General features: G+C 39.7%; 1 protein-coding gene across 1 annotated transcript in view; it reads left to right on the top strand.

The window, feature by feature from the left end:
* The window catches only part of ABCA13 (ATP binding cassette subfamily A member 13), a 572876-nt gene that overhangs the window by 327524 nt on the left and 218528 nt on the right, over positions 1-26824 (top strand). Inside the window, 1 exon segment of the mRNA XM_064290236.1 lies at positions 10217-10338. Within this exon segment, the coding sequence (XP_064146306.1) occupies positions 10217-10338 (122 nt within the window).

Here is a 26824-nt window from a genome sequence, read left to right as displayed (position 1 = left end):
TTCCTCTCTATTAGAAAGTTCCATATCTATACTATTTTTTCCCTTTTTTTATTTTCTGACATTGTTATCATTTAAGATTAACCTTTCTGGTTCCCTGTTGCAGTTGTTTTGGTTTTGGATAGGCCTTGAGAGTTCATTTCCTAGGTTGGTATCTGGCTGGTACAATCTTGCATCCTAGATTTAGGCTGTGGTCTTATGTTGTTTGTTCTCAGACCAATTCGGACTCCCTTTAATAATTCTTGTAAATTTGGTTTGGTTTTTACATATTTCCTTAATTTCTGTTTATCTTTTTTATCTTATTTTTTTAATTTTTTTTTTAGATAAACAGAAATTAAGGGAATATGTAAAAACCAAAAATGTCCTAATTTCACCATCATGTTGGAACAAAAGTTTTGCAGGATATATTATTCTTGGTTGGCAATTTTTTTCTTCCAAGGTTTTATGTTTGTCGTCCCATTGCTTTCTTGCCTGCATGGTTTCTGCTGAATAATCAGAGCTTAGTCTTATTGTTTCTCCTCTGTACGTGACGTTTTTTTTTCTTGAGCTGCTTGCAGGATTTTTTCTTTGTCTTTGGTTTTAGCGAGTGTGATGATGATATGCCTTGGTGTTTTTCTTTTGGGGTCTATCCTATATTGAATTCGTTGAGCTTCTTGGATGGTCAGCTTTTCATCATTCATGGTATTATGGAAATTTTCTGTCAGCAATTCTTCAGTGATCCTCTCTGTGTTTTCCATTTTCTCTCCCTGTTCTGGAACTCTGATCACTTACTAATTTTTGCTTTTGATTGTATCCCACACAATTTTCAGGGTTTCTTCATTCTTTTTTCTGGTTTTTCCTCAGAGTTGTATCCAAGCAATTGTCTTCAATTTTGCTGATTCTGTCTTCCATCATTTCACACCTGCTCCTTAGCCCTTCTATGACACTGTTCGTTTCTGAAATCTTGTTGCTTATCTTTTGGATTTCTAATTGTTGTTTTTGAATGATTTCTAGTTGTGAATTTGTTTTGGTGTTTTGTTCCTGTATTATTTTCCTGAATTGTTCCATTTTTTTTTGTCTGTATTTTCCATGAATTTGTCTGCCTTTTCCATACATTTGTTGATTTTTTTCTCATTTTTGTCTGCTTTTTGCTTCAATTCTTATGTTACTCTAAATATTAGAGATTTGAATTCCCAATCAGGTAGTTCTACTGGCTTTTCTTCTACTGGAAGGTCATCTGGTGTTTTATTTTGAACACCTACTGGAACCATCCTATCCTGTTTTTCTGTTTTGATATTGTCTGCCGTCTTCAGGACATTCAGTAGTTATTTTCTTCATTTCTTGATTGTAGATTTGTTTGTTTCATCCTACTTTTTCATTTTATTTGGTTATGTCTGAGTAGGCAGGGTATGCATTCTTTGTTGTTTCCTTGTGTGTAATCACAGTACTTTTAACCTCCTTGTCCAACAGGCAGGGCCAGTCTTTCAGCTATGGTGTGGCAGGGCAGATCCAACTGAAGGGGAGGGGCTGGGATGGGTTGTTTATGGCACATACTAGGGCCAATAGGGCGGGCCAGGAATCAGTGCTGGGCAGGTTCCAGTAGGCCATACCTGGGCTTCTCGGGGGTATGATGCTCAGTGAATGCTGCATGTAGGCAGGAAAGAGGGAAGGAGGTTGTGATGTGTGGAGCTAATAGAGGCATGAGAAAAAGAGAGAGAGGAGAGAGAAACAGGAGCCAAAAACAAGCAAGCAAACAAAGAAAAAAGAAGTGCTAAGGGAGCTTGCCATTGGAGTAGATAGATGAGAAATGGAGAAAAGTAAAAAGGAAAAAAAAAGCAGGAAAAAAAAAGAAAACTAGGTAAAAATTTGGAAAAGAAAAGAAAACCCCCTGGAGTCCCAGAGTTCCACTGGTGGTACTGCTAAGACTGGAGAAGTGGCTCCCTAGCCGTGCAGTGTAGCCTGGCTAGATGGGATATAGATGTCACATAGCGACAAGTATTCAGGTGACAGGAAAAGAAGATAAGTGTAGAGAGATGAGAACTGAGAAGTGGAGAAAGATAGAAAGTGAAGAAGAGAGAGAAAGGAGAAAATAAAAGAAAGGGGGGAAAAAAAAGAGAAAGAAATGCCCCCGGGGATCCCACCTACGCGGCAGCAAAGATTGGGGGAGTGGCTCCTAAGCCATGCAGTACAGCCTAGTGAGAAGGGGCTTCCAAGCTGCAAAAAGAAAAATATAACAAAGAAATAAAGCAAAACAAAACAGAACAAAGCAAAACAAGGGGAAAAAAAGCCTCAGAGCTCCTACCAGCGTGGTGTCACAGGCCGGGGGAGTAGTTTCCCAGTTGAATGTGGCTGCATAGCCTTTCAAGAAGAAGCAAAGATGGCACATGGAGCCAGGTGTTCCAGAGAAAGGAGGTGGATGTGGGAGGAGGTACAGAAGAAACCAAAAGAGATGGAAAGAACCAACATCAGCTCAGGGGCTCAGCCAGTGGGGCATGGCAAATCCAAGCAGCCTGAGACCAAAGCAGTTGCCTCCTGGCCAAGAGACTGTGGTTGGTGGGAAGCAGAAGAGGCCAAGGGGGCAGGGAGGAAGAATTGGGTTAGGAAAGCATTACCAGGTGCTCTGTCTCCTGTTGAGAACTTCGTGAAGCTGCTTTCCCGTATTCCCTGTCCACCATGGTGGGGTGAATGCAAACAGCATGCATGCTGCACTTCCTGGCTAGCTGAGCCACTGCAGCTGGCCAGGAAGTTCAGAGGTAGAGCAGCAGGGAGAGAATGGGGGATGGGAAAGCATGTATCACTTGTTACCAGGTGCTCTAACTCCTGCTGGGAGTTCCACAAAGCTACTTTCCCGTGCTCCCTGTCTGTTGATCCCCGACAAGAGTACAAGATGGAAGATCCATGCTGTGTTAGCTGGTGGACCCTTCAGCACATATCTCTCCTCGCTCTCTATCCTCTGTCAGTTTCTTATTCTATTCGGTGCTTGGCTGAGTTCTTTATCTCTTCATTTGACACTTCAGGTTCTAGGAATGACATTTGTCTCTGTTTTACTTAGTTTTTCAGGTCCTTGCTGTGGAGAGACGGCATGGTGCTTCTCTCTATGGTGCCAGGTTGGCCGGAAGTCCCTCCATCTTCTACTTTCCGATGACAAGTTCATCTTGTGCTTCTCCAGCCCCAGCCCTGGAGTCAGTCTTCTCTCCAAGAAGCCTTGTTCACTAGATATGCTTTTAATTCTTGGCTGTTGCTGCTCTCAGTCCCTTTCATGGACAGAGCTTGAGATTTACCATTATATTTATTTACCTATGTATATATATGTTGGAAACCAGGACCTCACCCCCAAATAGAACCTTCAATTCCAGTTCAATAACACAAGATTCATCTAGCTTTTCCTTTTCTCTTATTTGCACCTTCATTCTGTGATACTGAGAAACTCGACTTCCACTATCTTCAATACGTAGACTTGCTTGCTATTCTTCCTGTGTGTAGCTGATCTCCCAAGGCCTCCAGGCCACCTCTCCAATCAGATGTTCCCCTTGTGTAAACCCTCACTCCACAGGATTGCTGCTGTACTCCAGCCCTTACTTCACACTGGCCCCGAATCCTAATCTGATGCTTTTCTCACATGGGTTCTGGTGTCAACAAGCTGGCTTCCTGTTCCACATGAGCTTGCTTACCGGAATAAATGAATGAAGAAAGAAAACAGGGAGGAAGGGAAGGAAGAAAGCAGGTACTAAATTTTTTGAGAGCCTGTTCTCCCTCAGAGATGGATTTAAATGTGATGCCTGTGACATTCCCACTCTTTCTTTTCAAGGAACAAGAAATTCAGTAGTTCATGAATTCTTCGTTTTGGGGCTTATGTCTTCCCAATTTAAAACAGCTTTAGGGTCTAAACATTTATGACAGTCTGGTGGCATCTCAATATTGAGTGTACCATCAGTCCCTCAGCCTGGAGGGCAATGGCCCATCTTTTTGTTGTTGGTCTTTTTTTTTTTTTTTAAAGGCATTTAGGATAGGACAGAGTCAACCTTGACCTACAGTTAAGCTTTTAATACCCACCAGCCGTCGAGTCGATTCCGACTTTATTTAATATTCGCAGAAGCTCTGTGAAGTTGATATAATTATCTCCATTGTATAGACACGGGGTCTGAAACGCTGAATATGAGAGAGGTAAATGAATTACCCAAAGTCAGGAATTGGAATTTAACTTGGTCAGACTGCAAGCTTCCCCACTCTACCTTTTGACTTTCTCTGTCTTAGTAGTGTCCATGTACACATCAAATTGACTGTCCTTATTTCAGAGATGTACTGACGGTGTAACAGCCCCCAAAGGTGCCCACAACCTAATCCAGAGAACCTGTAAATGTTACCTTATATGGACCTTGTGATGAGGAGATTATCCAGGTGGGCCTGACATAATCACAAAGGCCCTTAGCAGAAGGATGGGGGAATGACAGACAGTGATGTATGACAGAAGCAGAGGTTGGAGTGATTTGCTTTGAAGATGAAGGAAGGAGTCACAAGCCAAGGAATCTGGGCAGCTCCTAGGAGCTGAAGACGGCAAGGAAGCAGATGCACCCTAGGGCCTCCAGAAAGAACAGGCTCTGCCACACCTTGACTTGAGCCCAATGAAACTGATTTTGGACTTCTGATCCCCAGAACTATCGGAGAACAAATATGTTTTGTTGAAAACCACTAAGTTGGTGGTAATTTGTACAGTTTGTTTGTTTGATTTTTCCTTATCGTTGTCATATTGTTTTTGAAAAACATGACCTTTATCTGTCCTTTCTGTTCATTGGGCTACAATGAAACCATCTCATATGCTCAGAGCATCCAGGACTGTGTGCCTGCAGTTAGGGTGAGCTGACACTAGATGGCACTCAGAAACATCTTTACTGCCTTAGACTTGCCTTTCACTTTTGACGTGTGAAGATGGAGAATTCTGACACATCGTACCCCAGTATTTAGTATGTACTGTAATTGATCAAACCCCACACTGATCTGTGAGATTCTTCTGGGAAAAACTCTGCCCTTATTCCCTGTTTTCTCTGCCAACACATACACACACACACGTACACACATTCACGCACACACATAGCCTCGTTATGAAAGGAGGAAAAGAAGAAAAATTTTAAAAGGATAGATGTAATGAAGACTACTATCAAGAATGCACTCTTTATTATCAAGATATGTTACCATTGTTTTTAGGTGTCATTGAGTTGTTTCTGACTCATGGAGACCTTATGCACAACAGAACAAAACACTGCACGGTCCTGGAGCATCCTCATTGTTTTAGAGCCCATTGTTTCAGCCACTGTGTCAGTCTAACTAATTGAGGGTCTTCCTCTTTTTCACTGACCCTCTACTTTACCAAGCATGCTGTCCTTCTCCAGGGACTGTCCCCCTCTTGATAACATGTCTAAAGTACAGGAGATGAAGTCTCCCTATCCTTGTCTCCAAGGATCTTTATGGCTGCAGTTCTTCCAAGACAGATCTATTTGTTCTTCCTCCAGTCTATGGTTTATTCAGTATTCTTTGCCTACACCATAATTCCAAGGGATCAATTCTTCAGTCTTCCTTATTCATTTTCCAGATTTCCCATACATATGAGGCAATTGAAAATACCATGGCTTGGGTCAGGCACACCTTAGTCCTCAGAATGATATCGTTGCTTTTTAACACTTTAAAGAGGTCTTTTGAAGTAGCATTGCCCAATGCAATATGTCATTTGATCTCTTGACTGCTGCTTCCATGGCTGTTGATTGTGGATTCTAGTAAAATAAAATCCTTGAGAACTTCAACTTTTTCTCCGTTTATCATGACATTGTTTATTGGTCCAGTTGACAGAATTTCTGTTTTCTTTATGTTGAGATGTAATCCATACTGAAAGCTGTAGTCTTTGATATTCATCAGTAAGTTCTTCAAGTACTCTTTACTTTTAGGAAGAAAGGTTGTGTCATATGCATATCAAAGTAAGTGAATGAGTCTTCCTCCAATCCTGATGCAGCGTTCTTCTTCATATCATCCAGTCTCCTGGATTATTTACTCAGCATACAGGTTGGATAAGTATGGTGAAAGGCTACAATTCTGATGCACACCCTTCCTGGTTTTAAACCATGAGGTATCCCTTATTCTGTTCGAATGATTTCTTCTTGGTCTATGTACAGGTTCCTCAAGAGCATAATTCAGTGCTCTGGAATTCCTATTCTTCACAATGTTATCCATAATTTGTTAGGATCCACACAGTCAAATGCCTTTGCCTAGTCAATAAAACACAGATAAACACTTTTCTGTTATTCTCTGCTTTCAGCCAAGATCCATCTGACATCAGCAATGATATCCCTCATTCCGTTTCTTCTTCGGAATTCAGCTTGAATTTCCAACATTTCTCTGTCGATACACTGCTGCAACCACTTTTGAATTATCTTCAGCAAAATTTTACTTGTGTGTGATATTAATGAGATTGTTTGATAGATTCCGCATTCTGTTGGATCACCTTTCTTTGGAATGGGCACAAATATTGATCTCTTCCACTCGGTTGGCCAGGAAGCTGTCTTCCAAATTTCTTGGCATAGACAAGTGAGCCCTTCCAGTGCTGCATCCGTTTGTTGAAATATCTCAATTGGTATTCTGTCAATTCCCTGGAGCCTTGTTTTTTGCCAATGCCTTCAGTGCAGCTTGACCTTCTTTCTTTAATACCATGAGTTCTTGATCATATGCAACCTTCTGAAATGGTTGAACATTACCAATTCTTTTTGGTACAGTGACTCTGTGTATATCTTCCATCTGCTTTTGATATTTTCTTTGTCATTCAATATTTTGTCCATAGAATCCTTCAATGTTCTAACTTCAGGCTTGAATTTTTTCTTCAGTTCTATCAGCTTGGAGAAATGAGAAGTATTTTCTTATCTTTTGGTTTTCTATTTCTGGGCCTTTGTACATTTCATTATAATACTTTGTCTTCTCAAGCTGCCCTTTGAAATCTGTTTGGTTCTTTTACGTCATCATTTCTTCCTTTTGCTTTAGCTACTCTACTTTCAAGAGCAAGTTTCGCAGTGTCTTCTGACATCCATTTTGGTCTTTTCTTTCTTTCTCGTCTCTTTAATCACCTTTTGCTTTCTTCAGGTGTGATGTCCTTGATGTCATCTCATAGCTCATCTGATCTTCAGTCCTCAGTGTTCAATGTGTCAAATCTATTTTGAGATGGTCTCTAAATTCAGGTGGGATCTACTCAAGGTTGTACTTTGGCACTCATGGACTTATTCTAATTTTCTTCAGCTTCAACTTGAACTTGCATAGGAGCAATTGATGATCTATTTCTCAGTCAGCCCTTGGTCTTGTTCTGACTGATAATATTGAGCTTCTCCATTGAGTCTCTTTCCGAGATGTACTCAATTTGATTCCTGTGAATTCTATCGGGCGTAGTCCATGTGGATAGCCACTGTTTATGTTTTTGAAAAAGATATTGGCAACAAATAAGTCATTGGTCTTGCAAAAGTTTATCATGTGATATAGTTGTTTCTATCACTGAAGCCATGTTTTCCAACTACCACTTCTTCTTTGTTTCTGACTTTTGCATTCTAACCACCAGTAATTATCAATGTATCTGGGTTGCATGTTTGATCCATTTCAGGCTGCAGAAGTTGGTAAAAATCTTCAATCAAGGTATAGTTTACATAATTCACAATTACTTTTGAATATTAAATGAAAATCCATTTAGTATTATATACAAATGGAATTCTTCACTCAATAATTCTTGACTGACACTATTTCTACTGTTTCTAATTTCATTCTTTATAAATGCACTAGGGAAATACATATTACTATAGGCCGGTACTAATCTCATTGGATTGTTTTGAGAGTTAAATGATGTAACATGTTATGCATATTGCTACACTTACTGCTCTTCCTCTGGCTACTCCTGGAACTAAGCATTATTAGTTTCCTAAAAAAATTTTTTTTTTTTTTTAAGTGGCAGGCACTGTTCTCTTCACTTGATATATATCGTTGCATTTCATACTTGCAACAATCCTATGGGTTCTGTTATTATTACCACTTAACACATGAGGAAACTAAGTCACAGATAGGTAAAATAGTTGGTCCAAGGTCATAGAGCTGGCTCATACTCAGAGAGGTTGTTACTAGTTCTTTTTATCATTATTTGCTGGAGTAGTAGTGAGGTTTGAAGTTCTTTCCTGGAGTCTTGCTGAGAATCAGCAACGGATATCTTTCAAATAAAGGTTTTTCACATCTGAGGAAAAGTGAAACACTGTGACCCTTCATTGTGCTGAGGATGCAAATTTTTCCCAGTAGCATTCCATCCCAAACTAATTAAGTACACGCGGAGAGGAGGGGTGTGATTGTGTGCCTCTCCCCTCAGGCTTGCCTGTTCCTTGCATATTCTCCTGCTGCACTCTTCCTGACTTCCCCTGTTGCTGGGGGCTCCTCAAGAACACTTAGATACAGACAATACCTTTTTGCTTATTTAAGGAAATCACAAAATGGGGATAGATGCTGCTTACAGAACTCGGAAGTCAAGGAGGTAGCTGACTTGGGGTGCTCAGTTTTGACATGTTGAATTTGAAGCATCAGCCTTATAAGCAAGTGGGCAGGTCCTGTGGGAGGTACTTGGAGAGAGGCCAGGGCCAGGGCCAGATTTTGGAGATGTCTGAGAGGAGGAGTGGGTGGGAGGGGAAGTGTGGATGAAAGTGTGAAAGGAGAGGGTGGACATTCAGTAAATCTCAGCTCATGCAATGATTCAATGAGAGTCATTGAATGCTTCCAGACTCTGTGCTAACCACTTTATAAAACCCATTGCTGTAGTGTTGATTCCAACTCATAGTGACCCTATAGGACAGAATAGAACTGCCCTATAGAATTTCCAGAGCTGTAACTCTTTACAGAAGCAGTCTGCCACATCTTTCTCCCACAGAGCAGCTGGTGAATTGGAAGTGCAGCTCTTTCGGTCAGCAACTGAGGGCTTAACCATTGTACTACCAGGGTTCCTTAGCCACTTTGTAGCCAGCATCTCCTTAACTTTGGACACATTATCAGGAAACTTCAACAGCTAGAGAAGAACATCATGGTTAGTAAAGTGGAGGGTCAGCAAAAACAAAAGAAACCATCCATGACATGGATTGACACAACAGCCTCAACAATGGTTTCCAGCATACCAAGGATCATGAAAATGGCCCAGGATCAGGCAAAATTTCTTTCTGTTAAATATAAAGTCACCGTGAGTCAGAGTCGATTTGACAGCAACTAACAACTATTAACGTTGTTGTTGTGTTAGCTGTGTTTGCATCAGCCTGTGACTTATGGCCACCATGTGTTACCCTGTTTTACAGATGAGGCAGCCCAAACTTGGGAGGGGTTAGGTCATGTACCTGTGGCACAGAACTGGCTCCAAGGGTTGGAGAGAGTGGAGCTTCAGCTCTCAAAGCCCAGTGCCTGAACCCTTAAACATGGTGCCGTGCTGTGTCAGGGTCTGGGCTCTTTTGATTTCTATATGTGATCTAAATTACCCTTCTTCTTGCTCTGCTCAATGTTTACATTACTGATGCAGTCCCTATCAGTCCACAAGAAACCCCATCAAAGCTCCAGGTGCAGTTCAGGGCCTCCATATCTCTAGCCAACCTCCTCTCCCTTTGTCTCTGCTGGCTCCTCTTCTTCACCTCACTCTTGCTATATTTGGAATTTAACAAATTGAGATTAGATTTCTGCTTCCAGCACTAATTAAATGGTGACTTCAAGCAAGTTATTTAAACTGAGTGCTTATGATAACGTGGTGCATTATAGCACGTATAGAGTGTACACTCAATGGGGTTTTCACATATGAGGTCCCACCCACCCTAAATAAACTATAAGCATCGCAAGTTTATTGTCTTTGAATTTCTAAGGTGTGGGGACTGTGAATCATGAACTTGAATTGGTCACGCCTATTATTGACACCTCCTCTTGCCTGATCCTGGCTGTGGATATAACCGTTATCATGTCTCAGAGTGTAGGTAACCTGGGAGTCATGACCAAGTGGGATTCACCTTTGTATCCTGTGAGCTGCCTGACAAGCAGCTTGTCAAGTATAAGGTGGCGTTGGAGTTATGTCAGTTAAATGAATGAGTAAATGAAGTGTGTGGTATTCAGCGTCCATTACCGTAGTGACCTAGTTGGTTAATGAGGCATAAGGACAGAAATGTGATGTGGAAAGGAACAAACTAATACTAAGCTCTTTTTTACTTGCAAAAAGGTATTTCTGATGCTTTTGCAAGATTCCAAAAAGAAACCCCACCTTGCCTCCAAGGCCACGTTGGAGCCACACCACCAGAGGTCTCCGGGACAGCTGCCTGGCCACTGTAAGTACAGAGTAAGGTTTGGCATTTCTGCTGGCAGGAGAATGAATGCCACATTGCTCATTCAAAAACCCTGTGTTTTAAAAATTGAATAGAAAGAGACTGAAGATAGGGAGGGGTTTTAAGTTGACAGAAAGGTTACTGCTCAGGTGCAGAAAGCTTAGAATTTTACTGTGGCTTGAATGAAACAAATGTGTATTTACAGGCCAGCTTTATGTACTCCTCAGAACGTAATTTCTGATTATACAAGAGATTTCTTAGTATATAATATTAGGGTAATGAAAACAGTTCCTATTCATTTTCCTTCACCACAAACAAACTAATCCAGCCTACATTCATTGCATGCCTACTATGTGCAGGTACTTTCCTGGTGACAGGTTTACCTGGTGAAAAGCTAGACGTAGGGCTTGCCTTCACAGAGCTTTGGTCCATTAAGACCAAATGTGATCCTGGAATTCGCTTGCGGACCGCCACAAGTAGACAGTAACAAGTGGGCAGAATCCAGATTTAGCTCTAGCTGTACGACTGCAGCTCCAGTTCCATCTAATTCCTTGCATATTTATGAGCAAAGACTCACCAAGGAGCACTGAGTTGGCTCTGGGGGTGTGGAGTGTAATAGATCTCATTGCTTTCCTTCAGAAATGTCAGTCTATCAGGTACACAGACTCATGAATAAAAAACTAAAATAAATATGTTATAATGTTTATAACAGGTGTTTGCCAAACTGTATTCTCACCACCAATGTGTGAGGGCTCAATTGCTCCAGTTTCTCTCCAGTTAAACAGTATATATATGTAGCCATTATATATATGTAGCCATTATATATATGTAGCCATTATAATAAGTATGTAGTGTTTTCTCCTTGTAGTTTAAATTTGCATTTCCCTAATAATTAATTATGTAGAGCATAGCATCCTTTTCTGTTTTTTTAAATAATTTTTATTGTGCTTTAAGTGAAAGTTTACAAATCAAGTCAGTTTCTCACACAAAAACCCATATACACCCAGCCACACACGCCAAATTACTCTCCCCCTAATGAGACAACCTGCTCTCTCCCTCCACTCTCTCTTTTCGGGTCCATTTTGCCAGCTTCTAACCCCCTCCACCCTCTCATCTCCCCTCCAGGCAGGAGATGCCAACATACTCTCAAGTGTCCACCTCACCAGCATCCCTCTCCAACCCATTGTCCAGTCCAATCCATGTCTGAAGAGTTGTCTTTGGAAATGGTTCCTATCCTGGGCCAACAGAAGGCCTGAGGGCCATGACCACTGGGATCGTTTTAGTCTCAGTCAGACCATTAAGTCTGGTCTTATGAGAATTTGGGGTCTGCATCCCACTGGTCTCCTGCTCCCTCAGGAGTTCTCTGTTGTGTTCCCTGTCAGGGAAGTCATTGGGTGTAGCCGGGCACCATCTAGTTCTTCTGGTCTCAGGATGATGTAGTCGCTGGTTCATGTGGACCTTTCTGTCTCTTGGGCTCGTAATTGCCTTGTGTCCTTGGTGTTCTTCATTCTCCTTTGCTCCAGGTGGGTTGAGACCAATTGATGCATCTTAGATGGCTGCTTGCTAGCATTTAAGACCCCAGACGCCACTCTTCAAAGTGGGATGCAGAATGTTTTCTTAATAGATTTTATCATGCCAATTGACTTAGATGTCCCCTGAAACCATGGTCCCCAGACCCCTGCCCCTGCTATGCTGGCCTTCAAAGCATTCAGTTTATTCAGGAAACTTCTTTGCTTTTGGTTTAGTCCAATTGTGCTGACCTCCCCTGTATTGTGTGCTGTCTTTCCCTGAACCTAAAGTAGTTCTTATCTACTATCTAATTAGTGAATGCCCCCTCCCACCCTTCCTCACTCCCCCTCTCATAACCACGAAAGAATGTTCTCTTCTCAGTTTAAACTATTTTTTGAATTTTTATAAGAGTGGTCTTATACAATATTTGTCCTTTTGCAACTGACTAATTTCACTCAGCATAATGCCTTCCAGGTTCCTCCATGTTATGAAATGTTTCACAGATTCCTCACGATTCTTTATCGATGAGTAGTATTCCATTGTGTGAATATACCATAATTTATTTATCCATTCATCCATTGATGGGCCCCTTGGTTGCTTCCATCTTTTTGCTATTGTAAACAGTGCTGCAGTAAACATGGGTGTGCATATATCTGTTCGTGTAAAGGCTCTTATTTCTCTAGGATATATTCCAAGGAGTGGGATTGCTGGATCGTATGGTAGTTCTATTTCTAGCTTTTTAAGGAAGCGCCAAATCGATTTCCAAAGTGGTTGCACCATTTTACATTCCCACTAGCAGTGTATAAGTGTTCCAATCTCTCCACAGCCTCTCCAACATTTATTCTTTAGTGTTTTTTTGATTAATTCCAGCCTCGTTGGAGTGAGATGAAATCTCATTGTAGTTTTGATCTGCATTTCTCTAATGGCTAATGATTGTGAACATTTCCTCATATATCTGTTAGCTACCTGAATGTCTTCTTTAGTGAAGTGTCTATTCATATCTATTGCCCATTTTTTAATTGGATTATTTGTCTTTTTGCAGTTGAGTTTTTGCAGTATCATGTAGATTTTAGAGATCAGGTGCTGATCAGAAATGTCATAGCTAAAAACTGTTTCCCAGTCTGTAGGTAGTCTTTTTACTCTTTTAGTGAAGTTTTTGGATGAACATAGGTGTTTGATTTTTAGGAGCTCCCAGTTATCTAGTTTTTCTTCTCCATTCTTTATGATATTTTGTATACTGTTTATGCCATGTATTAGGGCTATTAATGTTGTCCCTATTTTTTCTTCCATGATCTTTATCATTTTAGATGTTATATTTAGGTCTTTGATCCATTTTGAGTTAGTTTTTGTGCATGGAGTGAGGTATGGGTCTTGTTTCATTTTTTCGCAGATGGATATCCAGTTACGTCAGCACCATTTGTTAAAAAGACTGTCTTTTCCCTATTTAACTGTTTTGGGGCCTTTGTCAAATATCAACTGCTCCGATGTGGATGGATTTATGTCTGGATTCTCAATTCTTTTCCCTTGGTCCATGTTTCTGTTGTTGTACCAGTACCAGGCTGTTTTGACTACTGTGGCAGTGTAATAGGTTCTAAAATCACATAAAGTAAGGCTTCCCACTTTGTTCTTCTTTTTCAGTAATGCCTTATTTATCCGGGGCCTGTTTCCCTTCCATATGAAATTGGTGATTTGTTTCTCCATCTCATTAAAGAATGTCCTTGGGATTTGCATTGGAATTGCATTAAATATATAGATTGCTTTTGGTAGAATAGACATTTTTATAATGTCTTCCTATCCACAAGCCAGGTATGTTCTTCCACTTATGTAAGTCTCTCTTGGTTTCTTGCAGAAGTGTACCGTAGTTTTCTTTGTATAAATCTTTCACATCTCTGGTAAGATTTATTCCTAAGTATTTTATTTTCTGGGGGGCTACTGTAAATGGCATTGATTTGGTGATTTCCTCTTTGATGTTCTTTTTGTTGGTGTAGAGGAATCCAACTGATTTTTGTATGTTTATCTTATTTCCTGATACTCTGCTGAACTCTTCTATTAGTTTTAGTAGTTTTTGTGAGTATTCCTTAGGGTTTTCTGTGTATACGATCATGTCATGTGCAAATAGAGATACTTCGACTTCTTGCTTGGCAATCTGGATTCCCTTTATTTCTTTATCTAGCCTAATTGCTCTGCCTAGGACTTCCAACACAATGTCGAATAAGAGTGGTGGTAAAGGGCATCCTTGTCTGGTTCCCGATCTCAGTGGGAATGTTTTCAGGCTCTCTCCATTTAGGGTGATGTTGGCTGTTGGCTTTGTATAAATGCCCTTTATTATGTTGAGAAATTTTCCTTCTATTCCTATTTTGCTGAGAGTTTTTATCATGAATTGGTGTTGAACTTTGTCAAATGCCTTTTCTGCATCAATTGATAAAGTCATGTGATTCTTGTCTTTTGTTTTATTTATGTGGTGGATTACATTAAATGTTTTTCTAATGTTGAACTATCCCTGCATACCTGGTATGAATCCCACTTGGTCACGGCAAATTATTTTTTGATATGTTGCTGAATTCTATTGGCTAGAATTTTGTTGAGGATTTTTGCATCTACATTCATGAGGGATATAGGTCTATAATATTCCTTTCTTGTGGTGTCATTACCTGATTTTGGTATCAGGGATATGGTGGCTTCATAGAATGAGTTTGGTAGTATTCTGTCCTTTTCTATGCTCTGAAATACCTTTAGCAGTAGTGGTGTTAACTCTTCTCTGAAAGTTTGGTAGAACTCTGCAGTGAAGCCCTCTGGACCAGGGCTTTTTTTTTGTTGGGAGTTTTTCGATTACTTTTCAATCTCTTCTTTTGTTATGGGTCTATTTAGTTGTTTTACATCTATTTGTGTTAGTTTAGGTAGGTAGTGTGTTTCTAGGAATTCATCCATTTCTTCTAAGTTTTCCAATTTGAGTATAGTTTTTCATAATAATCTGATATGACTCTTTTAATTTCAGTTGGGTCTGTTGTAATATCACCCATCTCATTTCTTATTAGGCTTATTTGTTACCTCTCCTGTTTTTCTTTTGTCAGTTTGGCCAGTGGTTTATCAATTTTGTTGATTTTTTCAAAAAACCAGCTTTTGGTCTTGTTAATTCTTTCAATTGTTTTTCTGTTTCATTTAGTTCAGCTCTAATTTTTATTATTTGTTTTCTTCTGGTGCTTGTGGGTTTCTTTTGTTGCTCTCTTTCTATTTGTTCAAGTTGTCGGGATAATTCTTTGATTTTGTCCCTTTCTTCTTTTTGGATGTGTGCATTTATTGATATAAATTGGCCTCTGAGCACCGCTTTTGCTCTGTCCCAAAGGTTCTGATAGGAAGTGTTTTCTTTCTCATTGGATCCTATGAATTTCTTTATTCCATCCTTAATGTCTTCTATAATCCACTCTTTTTCGAGCAAGGTATTGTTCAGTTTCCAAGTGTTTGATTTCTTTTCCCTGCTTTTCCTGTGATTGATTTCCACTTTTATGGCCTTATGGTCAGAGAAGATACTTAGTATTATTTCAGTGTTTTGGATTCTGCTAAGGCTTGCTTTATGACCTAATATGTGGTCTATTCTAGAGAATGTTCGATGTGCACTAGAAAAGAAAGCATAGTTGGTTGCTGTTCAGTGGAGTGTTCTGTATATGCCTACGAGGTTATGTTGGTTGACTGTGGCATTTAGATCTGCCGTGTCTTTATTGAGCTTCTTTCTGGATGTCCTGTCCTTCACCGAAAGTGGTGTGTTGAAGTCTCCTGCTATTATTGTGGAGCTGTGTATCTCACTTTTCAATGCTGTTAGAGTTTGTTTTATGTATCTTGCAGCCGTGTCATTGGGTACGTAAATATTTAATATGGTTATATCTTCTTGGTATATTGTCCCTTTAATCATTTTATAGTGTCCTTCCTTATCCTTTCTGATGGATTTAACTTTAAAGTCTATTTTGTCAGAAATTAATATTTCTACTCCTGATCTTTTTTGATTGTTGTTTGCTTGATATATTTTTTTCCATCCTTTGAGTTTGTTTGTTTGTGTCTTTAAGTCTAAGGTGTGTCTCTTGTAGGCAGCATATAGACGGATCGTGTTTTTTCATCCATTCTGCCACTCTCTGTCTCTTTATTGGTGCATTTAGTCCATTTACTTTCAGTGTAATTATGGATAGGTATGACTTTAGTGCTATCATTTTGGTGTCTTTTTTTGTGTGTTGACAGTTTCTTTTTCCCACACGATTTCATATGCTGAGTAGATTTTCTTTATATATTGTCCTTTCCTCATATTTGTTGTTGTTGATTTTGTTTCTGCTGAGTCTCTATTTTTTTCTTGTATTTTATTTTGATGAGTAGGATAGTTTGTCTCCTTTGCGGTTACCTTATTATTTACCCCTATTTTTCTAAATTTAAAACCAACTTTTATTTCTTTGTATCTCCATATCTTCCTCTCCATATGGGACGTGTATGATTATATTTCTTAGTCCCTCTTTATTATTTTAATATTGTCTTCTTTTATATAATAACATCGCCATTACCCTGTGTTGGATTTTTTTTTTTTTTTAAAACTTTCTTTGTTTTTTTGGATTTCCCTGTCTGGGTTTACTTCTGGTTGCTCTGCCCAGTGTTCTAGTCTTGGGTTGATTCCTGATATTGATTTTCTAAGCAAAGAGCTCCTTTTAGTATTTCTCGTAGTTTTGGTTTGGTTTTTACGAATTCCCTCGACTTGTGTTTATCTGGAAATGTCTTAATTTCACAGTCATATTTAAGACACAGTTTTGCTGGATATATGACTCTTGGCAAGCAATTTTTTTCCTTCAATTTTTTAAATATGTCATCCCATTGCCTTCTTGCCAGCATGGTTTCTGCCGAGTGATCAGAGCTTATTCTTATTGGCTCTCATTTGTAGGTGACTTTTCTTTTATCCCTTGCTGCTCTTATAATTCTCTCTTTATCTTTGGTTTTGGCAAGTTTGATTATAATACGTCTTGGTGACTTTCTTTTAACATCTACCTTATGTGGAGTTCGATGAGCATCTTGGATAGATATCTTCTCATCTTTTACAATATCAGGGAAGTTTTCTGCCAACAAATCCTCAACAATTTTCTCTGTATTTTCAGTTATCCTTCCCTGTTCTGGTACTCCAGTCACTCGTAGGTTATTTTGTTTGATAGAGTCCCACATGATTCTTAAGGTTTCTTCATTCTTTTTAATTCTTTTATCTGATTTTTCTTCAAATATATTAGTGCCAAGTGATTTATCTTTGAGTTCAGAAATTCTAGCTTCTATTTGCTCAGTTCTGCTCCTCTGACTTTCTATTGAGTTATCTAATTCTGTAATTTTATTGTTAATCTTCTGAATTTCTGATTTCTGTCTGTGTATGGATTTTTCAAGCTTATTAAACTTTTCATTATGTTCCTGAATAATCTTTCTAATTTCTTCAGTTGCTTTATCTGTGTGTTCTTTGGCTTGTTCCGTGTATTGCCTCGTTTCCTTCCTGATGTCTTGAAGGGTTCTGTATATTAAACTTTTGTATTCTGCATCTGGTAGTTCCGGGAATGTACTTTCATCTAGAAGATCCCTGGATTCTCTGTTTTGAGAGCCTTTTGAGGTGATCATGGTCTGTTTCTTTATGTGACTTGATATTGACTGTTGTCTCCGAGCCATGTATATGTTATTGTATTAGTTTATGCTTGCTCACTGTGTCATAGCTGCTTGCTTTGTTTTGTTTTGGTATATCCCTATGGGTTGCTTGAGTGAGCTACCTTGATTATTTTCATGTTTGGAGCTCTGGTGTCCTGTCCCCAGCTGGCTAGAGCTGTTATCAGATATATCAGTCTAGGAATCCATTCACTTTTCTTGTGTGAATTCAGCTCAGGTGTCCAGGTAGCTGATCATCAAGTGTGTGGTATAGGCTTGGTCCTACAGTCTTAGAGGGGCAGGGGTGATTGGTGTATATACCGGTATCTGATTGCAGCAGGGGGTCACGCTCTGAACAAGGCAGGGGGCTGAGAACCGACCCCCAAATGTCTCTGAGGAAATCGTGTCTCTGTTCCCTAAAGAGTGCTGGTGGGTGGGTTCTGCAAAGGGACCATGGGCACCCAACGTTTTTGGTTGTAAGGACTGGGAGGTACCATTTATATTTGGACCCCTGTCACAGATGGCTGGGTGACCTGAGTGAAGCTACCAGTCCCTAGATCCCTGATGTGGGTAGGTGAGGACCTTGTTTAATAGGCAAAGCAATGTCAAATGTCAAACATCCACCTCTCTGCTGCACAGCTGAAATGGTTGGAGTTTGTCAACAAGGGCCTGTTCTTCTGAAATAGGCCCATACAGGCCCATGCAGAAGGGAAAGGTGCTTCAAGGTCCACGGATGGTTTATGCCTGGACAGGAGCCGGTTCTATGCTGAGCTCCCCCTGTTAATGGAGCTAGCAAATTATGTTTTCCCCCCAGTTGCAAATTTTTTCCTTCCCCAAGGCCAGGAGGATGGCTCTAGGTGCTCACCAGGGTCTATCTCAAGCCCAGGGATTCAGCCGCTGAAGCCGGCTTGGGGGCGGGGGTGGGGGGGGCACAGTAAAATATACGCAAGTACTTAGCTTTTGCCGAGAGCAGCCTTCTCCTCAGGTCCCGGAGATGTGAGTGGGCTGTGTGGCTGGCTGCTTCTCCCTGAGGAAACTGCGGCTGAACGCTAGGACCAGCCCGCTACAGCAGCTGCCGCTCTGGGAATGGTGCCTGAGGGCTCCCCGCAATTCAGGTCTGGTAACTCCTCTCTGCTTCTGGACGGCTTCTTCCTCCCCCTGCCCCTCAGTTCGTTGTCTAAGCTTGCCGTTGATGCTCAGGGCTCCCAGCTTGTCACAACTATACTCATTTCACTTGGCTTTTTGGGTCTTTGTTGTAAAGAGGGCTCAACGGAAGTGTCTGCCTATTCCACCATCTTGGCTCTGCCTCTCATCCTTTTCTTTTAATAGCTTTATTGAGATTTAATTCCAATACCATACAATTTACCCGTTTAAAGTGCACAGTTCAACAGCGTTTAGTTTATTCAGGGTTTTGCACGCATCACCACAATTGATTTTAAACTATTTTATTACCTCCCCCAAAATAACACCATGGCCATCAGTCCTTCTCTCCAGTGCCCAACCTATGCCACCAGGGTTTCCCTTACAGCTTTAGGCAACCTGTAATCTACCTTTTGTCTCTATAGATTTGCTATTCTAGATATTTCATATATATGAAGTAGTAAAATATGGGGTTCTTTGTGACTGGTTTCTTTTGTTTGGCATAACACTTTCAAGGTTCATCTATTTTGTAGCATGTAGCAGTATTTCATTTCTTTTTAATTACCAGTAGTACTCTGCTGTGTGTATATACCACATTTATTCATTCTTCAGTTGATGAACATTTGGGTTGTTTCCAATTTTTGGCCACTATGAATAATGCCACTATGAACACTTATATACAGGTTTTGGTGTGGACATATATTTTCTCTTGGGTATATACCTAGGAGTGATATTGCTGGATCATATGGTAACTCTATGTTTAGCCATTTGAGGAACTACCAGACTGTTTTCCAAAGCAGTGGCACCGTTTTAGATTCCTGCCAGTAGTGTATGAGGGTTGCAATTACTCTACAACCTCGCTAACACTGGTTGCTCTCTTTCCTTTTCATTATAGACAATCTACTGGGTATGAAGTGGTGTCTCATTAAGTTTTAATTTGCATTTTACTGAAGGGTAATAATATTGAGTGTCTTTTTTTCATATGCTTAATGGCCATTTGTATATCTTTTTTTGAGAAATGCTTATTCAGATCCCTTACCCAATTTTAATTGGGTTACTTGTGTTTTTCTTTTGTTATTGAGTTGTAAGAGTTTTTCATGTATTCTAGATATAAGTCCATTATCAGGTACATGATTTGCAAACATTTTCTCCCATTACTTTCTTGGTGTTGTTCTTTGAAGCATAAAAGTTTTTAATTTTGAGAACATCCAATTTGTCATTTCTTTTGTTGTTTGTGCTTTTGGCATCATATCTAGAAATCATTTCCTAGTCCAAGATCATGAAGATGTACACCTATCTTTTCTTCCAAGGGTTTTAATTTTTATCTCCTACAATTAGGTGTTTGATCCATTTTGAGTTAATTTTGGTATATGGTGTGAGGTAGTGGTCCAACTACATTCTTTTTGTATGTGGATATCCAGTTGTCCTAGTACGGTTTGTTGAAAAAACTATTCTTTTACTGTTTAATTATTGTGACAATCTTGTTGGAAATCAGTTGACTATAAATGTAAAGGCTTATTTCTGAACTCTCAATTCCATTCCATTGATCTATATGTCTATTCTTATGCCAGTGCCACACTGTCTTGATGACCGCTGCTTTGTAGTAGGTTTTAGAACAAGGAAGTGTAGACCTTTGTTCTTTCTCGAGATTGTTTTGGCTATTCTGGGTCCTTAGAGTATCCATTAAGTTTTAGGATCAGCTTGTTAATATTTTTTATTTAATTATTATTTTTTTTTATTGTGCTTTAGATGAAAAATTTACAGAGCAAATTAGTTTCTCATTAAACAATACATGTATTGCTTTATGATATTGGTTGCCAACCCTGTGACATATCAACACTCTCCCCATTTCCATTTGTCCAGATTTTCTTTCTCCTCCTGGCTTCTCATACTTGCCCCTGGGCTGGTGCGCCCATTTAATCTCATATACATTGTTGAGCTATGTATATTGTTGTTTGTTTTATTGGGCTGTTTAATCTTGGGCTGAAGGGTGAATATCAGAAATTACTTCAGACTGAGTTAAAAGTGTCAGGGGGCCATACTCTCAGGGTTTCTCCTGTCTCTGTCAGACCAATAAGTCTGATTTCTTTTTTGTGTGTGTGTGAGTTTGAATTTTGTTCCACATTTTTTTCCACCTCTGTCTGGGACTCTCTATTGTGATCCCCGTCAGAGCAGTTGGAAGCTAGGCACCGTCTAGTTGTGCTGAACTCAGTCTGGTGGAGGCTGTGGAGTTGTGGTTCTTTAGTACTTTGGACCTCTTGTGTTTAGTTTTCTTCATTCTCCCTTGCTCCAAATGGGGTGGGACGTGGAGTATCTTAGATGGCTGACCACAAACTTTTAAGACCCCAGATGCTTTAAAGTAAGATGTAGAACATTTTCTTTATGAAGTATGTTATGCCAATTGAGTTAGATGTCCCCTGAGACCATGGTCCTTAGCCCTTAGCCCAGTAGTTCGGTCCCTCAGGTAGTTTGATGTGTCTATGAAGCTTCTCTGACTTTGTCTTGGTCAGGTTGTGCTGCCTTCTCCAGTATTGTGTACTGTCTTACCCTTCACCAAATTCACCACTCATCTATTGTCTAGTTAGTGTTTTTCCTTCTCCACGCTTCCCCTCCCTTGTAACCATCAAAGATTATTTCTTTCTAAGTGTAAAACTTTTCATGAGTTTTTATAATAGTGATCTCATACAGTGTTTGTCCTTTCATGATTGACTTATTTCACTCAGAAAAATGCTCCCAAGATTCATCCATGTCATGAGGTGTTTCGCAGATTTATCATTGTTCTTTACTGGTGCATAGCATTCCATTTTGTGTATGTACCCATAGTTTGTCTATGCATTCGTCTGTTGATGGGCATCTAGATTGTTTCCATCTTATAGCTATTGTGAACCGTGCTGCAGTGAACAAGGTTGTGCACATGCCTATTAGTGTGACAGCTCTTATTTCTTTAGAATATATTCCTAGGAGTGGGATTGCTAGATCGTATGGTATTTCTATTTCTAGCTTTTTAAGGAAGCACCATATCGTTTTCCAAAATAGTTGTAGCATTTTGCATTCCCATTAGCAGTGCATAAGGATTCCAATATTCCTGCAACCTCTCCAACATTTGTTATTTTCTGTTTTTTTGATTCGTGCCAGTAATGTTGGGGTGAGATGGTATCTCATTGTAGTTTTAATTTGCATTACTAAATGGCTTATACTCGTAGAGACTCTATAGGACAGAGTAGAACTGCTTTATAGGTTTTCCAAGGAGAGGTTGGTGGATTCTAACTGCTGACCTTTTGGTCAGCAGCCGTAGTTCACTGTAGCTCTTAACCAGTGTGTCACTAGGGATTTGAGTTGGAATTGACTCAACGGCAATGAGTATATATACATAATGGTTAGGACTCACGAGCAATTCCTCGTGTGTCTATTAGTTGCCTGAATGTCTTCTTTGATGAAGTGTCTGTTAATATTCTTTGCCCATTTTTAAATTGTATTATTTGTCTTTTTGTTGTAGAGGTGTTGAATTTTCCTATAGAGTTTAGAGATTAGACTTTTGTTGGATATGTCATAGCGATAATCTTTTTCCCAGCCTGTAGGTTCTCATTTTACTCTTTTGGTGAAGTCTTTTGATGAGCATAACTGTTTAATTTTTAGAAGATCCCATTTATCTAGCTTATCACCTGGTGTTTGTGTATTGTTACTAATGGTATGTATCCTGTTTATGCTGTATATTAGGCCCCCTAGTGCTGACCCTATAGGGTCACTATGAATCAGAATCGACTCGATGACAATGGGTTTAGTGTTGACCTTATTTTTTCTTGTATGATCTTTATAGTTTTTGGTTTTATATTTAGGTCTTTCATCCATTTTGAATTGTTTTTTGTGTATGTTATAAGGTATGGGTGCTGTTTCATTTTTTAACAGATGGACATCCAGCTTTGCCAGCATAATTTGTTAAAAAAGACTGTCTTTTCTCTATATAATATACTTTGGGCCTTTGTTTAAGGTCAGATGGCTGTAGGTAGATGGATTTACCTCTGGGTTCTCTATTCTGCCCCGTTGGTCAATGCATCTGTCATTGTACCAGTACCAGCCTCTTTTGACTATTGTAGCTATATAGTAGGTTCTAAAGTCAGGTAGTGGTAGGCCTCCTACTTTGTTCTTCTTCAGTAATGCTTTACTTATCCTGGCCCTCTTTCCTTCCCATGTAAACTTAATGATTAGTTTTTCTGTCTTGTTAAAGAATGCTGTTGGTATTTGGATTGCGACTGCATTGTATTCGTAGGCTATTTTGGTAGAACTGACATTTTCACAGTGTTGAATCTCCTTATCCATGGGCTTCGTATGTTTATGTAAGTCTCTTTTGGTTTCTTGTAGTAATATTTTATAGCTTTCTTTGTGTAAGTCTTTTGCATCCCTGGTTAGATTTATTCCTAAGTATTAATTTTTTTTAGGGGCTATTATAAATGGTACTGTTTACTTGATTTGCTTTCTGTTGTTTTCTTTATTGGTGTATAGGAATCCAACTGATTTTTGTGTTTACCTTTTATCCTGCTACTCTGCTGAGTATTTCTATTAGTTCCAATAGATTTCTTGTGGAGTCTTTAGGGCCTTCAATGTATAGTATCAATATCTTTCACAATTAGGGGTAGTTTTACTTCTTCCTTACCTATTTGCATGCCCTTTATTTCTTTTTCTTGCCTCCCTGCTCCAGCTATGACTTCTAGCACAATGTTAAATAGGAGAGGTGATAAAGGGCATCCTTGCCTTGTTCACTTCTAAGGGGGAATGTTTTCAGACTTTCTCCATTAAGAGCGATGTTGGCTGTTGGGTTTGTATACCTGTTGCTGACCAGTTGATTCCAACTTATAGTGCCCCTATAGGATAGAGTAGAACTGCCCCATAGCATTTCTAAGGAGCAACTGGTGGATTTGAACTGCTGACCAATTGCCTCATATGAATGTGAAAGCTGGACAGTGAATAAGGAGGACCAAAGAAGAATTAATGTTTTTGAATTATAGTATTGGCAAAAAATATCAGATATACCATGGACTGGCAGAGGAGAGAACAAATCTGTTTTGGAAGAAGTAGAGCCAGAATGTTCCTTAAAAGTGAGAATGGCGAGACTTCATCTCACATACTTTGGACATGTTATCAGGAGGGACCAGTCCATGGAGAAGGGCATCATGTTTGGTGAAGTAGAAGGTCAATGAAAAAAAGGAAGAACCTCAATGAGATGGATTGACACAGTGGCTGAAACAATGGGCTCAAACATGGGAACAATTGTGAGGATGGTGCAGGACTGGGCAGTGTTTCCTTCTGTTGTACATAGGATCACTGTGAATCAAAACCGATTTGGCAATACCTAACAACAACAATCTGGAAACCCTGGTGGCATAGTGGTTAAGTGCTACGTCTGCTAACCAAAGAGTTGGCAGTTTGAATCCGCCAGGCGCTCCTTGGAAACTCCATGGGGCAGCTCTACTCTATTCTATAGTGTCGCTATGAGTCGGAATCGACTCAACAGCACTGGGTGGTTGGGTTAACAACAACAATAACAATATTCATGAGAGGTAGTGACCTATAGTTTTCTTTTCTTGTGATGTCTTTTTTGTTTGTATCATAATAATACAGGCCCCTAGGATGTGTTCAAAAGTATTTCCTCCTCTTCCATTTTTTGGAAGCACTTGGGAAGAATTGGTATTAATTCTTCCTTCATTAGCCTATCACTGACAGTGTTGTACTTCAGAATAGATCTTGAAATGTTCTTTTTGGCAATGAATGGAACACAATTCCTCTTCAATCTGTCATTCCCAGCATAGCAGACTGTATGATTGTCTGATTCAAAATGGCCTCTACCAGTCCATTTCTGTTCACTAATGCCTAGGATATCGATGTTTATGCATTCCATTTCGTTTTTGACGATTTCCAGTTTTCCTAGATTCAAACTTCGTACATTCCAGGTTCCAATTATTAACAGTTGGATCCTGGTTGAAAGCAGAGAATACCAGAAGGATGTTTAACTGTGTTTTATGGACTATGCAATGGCATTCAATTGTGTGGATCGTAACAAATTATGGATAACATTGTGAAGAGTGGGAATTCCAGAACAATTAATTGTGCTCATGAGGAACCTTTACATAGGTTAAGAGGCAGTTGTTCAGACAGAACAAGAGGATACTGAATGGCTTAAAGTCAGGAAAGGTGTGCGTCAAGGTTGTATCCTTTCACCATACCTATTCAATCTGTATGCCGAGCAAATAATCTGAGAAGCTGGACTATATGAAGAAGAATGAGATATCAGGATTGGAGGAAGACTCATTAACAACCTATGTTATGCAGATGACACAACCTTGCTTGCTGAAACTGAAGAGGACTTTAAGCACTTACTAATGAAGATCAGAGACCACAGCCTTCAGTATGGATTGCACCTCAACATAAAGAAAACAAAAATCTTCACAAATGGACCAATGAGCAACATCATGATAAATGGAGAAAAGATTGTTGTCAAGGATTTCATTTTACTTGGGTCTACAATCAATAGCCATGGAAGCAGCAGTCAAGAAATCAAATGTCTCATTGCATTGTGTAAACCTGCTGCAAAGGATCTCTTTAAAGTGTTAAAAAGCAAAGATGTCACCTTGAAGACTAAGGGCATGTGACTCAAGCCATGGTATTTTTAATCGCATCATATGCATGTGAAAGCTGGACAATGAATAAGGAAGACCAAAGAACTGACGCCTTTGAATTGTGGTGTTGGCGAAGAATATTGAGTATACCATGGACTGCCAAAAGAACGAACAAATTTGTCTTGGAGGAAGTGCAACCAGAATGTTCCTTAGAAGCAAGTATGGCAAGACTGCGTCTTACATGCTTTGGACATGTTGTTGGGAGGGATCAGTCCCTGGAGAAGGACATCATGCTTGGTAAAGTACACAGTCAGCGGAAAAGAGGAAGATTCTCAATGAGGTGGATTGACACAGTGGCTGTAACAATGAGCTCAAGCATAACAACTATTTTAAGGATGGTGCAGGACTGGGCTGTGTTTGGTCCTGTTGAGCATAGGGTCACTATGAGTTGGAACCGACTTGACGGCACCTAACAACAACAATAACTTCCTTCATTGTTAGCTAGAATTCACCAGTAAAGCCACCTGTATCTGGACTTTTCTTTGTTGGGAGGTTTGTGATTACTGCTTCAATCTTTTTATTTGTTTTGGGTCTATTCAGATTGCCTATTTTTTCTAGAATAAGTTTCAGTGTTTCATGTCTTTCTAAGAGTTTGTCCATGTCATGTCATATGTGTAATTTATTCATAGTAGTCCTTCAGAATCCTTTTTATTTCTCTAAAATAGGTAGTAATATCCTCTCTTTTATTTCTGATTCTGGTAACTTGAGTCCTTTTTCTTTTTTTCTGTAAGGAGACCTGATGGCGGAGTGGTTAAGTGATAGACTGCTAACCAAAAGGTCAGAGGTTCAAACCAACCAGCTGCTCCATGGGAGAGAGATGAGGCAGTTGGCTCCTATAGAGATCACAGCCTTAGAAATGCTATGGGGCAATTCTACTATGTCCTATGGGGTCACTATGAGTTGGAATCAATTCGACTGCAATGAGTTTCAATGGGTTTTTTGTTTTCTTGGTCAGTCTAGCTAAATGTCAATTTTGTTAACCTTTCCAAAGAGTAAGCTTTTTTTGTTTTGTTTTGTTTTTAATTTTTATTGTGCTTTAAGTGAAAATTTACAAATTAAGTCAGTCTCTCACACAAAAATTTGTAAGCACCTTGCTATATACTCCTAATTGCTCTCCTCCTAATAAGACAGCACACTCCTTCCCTCCACTTTCTCTTTTCATGTCTATTCGGCCAGCTTCTGACCCTCTCCACCCTCTCCTCTCCCCTTCAGACAGGAGATCCCAGCATAGTCTCATGTGTCTACTTCATCCAAGAAGCTCATTCTTCACCAGTATCATTGTCTATCCCATAGTCCAGTCCAATCCCTGTCTAAAGAGTTACCTTTAGGAATGGTTCCTGTCTTGGGCTAACAGAAGGTGTGGGACCATGATCTCCAGGGTCATTCTAGTCTCAGTCAGACCATTAAGTCTGGTCTTTTTATGAGAATTTGTGGTCTGCATCCCACTGCTCTCCTGCTCCCTCAGGGGTTCTTTGTTGTGTTCCCTGTCAGGGCAGTCATCAGTTGTGGCTGGCACCATCTAGTTATTGTGGTCTCAGGATG

This window comes from Loxodonta africana, chromosome 8, assembly GCF_030014295.1.
Source record: "Loxodonta africana isolate mLoxAfr1 chromosome 8, mLoxAfr1.hap2, whole genome shotgun sequence".
In the NCBI taxonomy this organism is placed as follows: domain Eukaryota; kingdom Metazoa; phylum Chordata; class Mammalia; order Proboscidea; family Elephantidae; genus Loxodonta; species Loxodonta africana.
The sequence above is the reverse complement of the archived record's forward strand: the minus strand, read 5'-3'. Positions and strand labels throughout refer to the sequence as shown.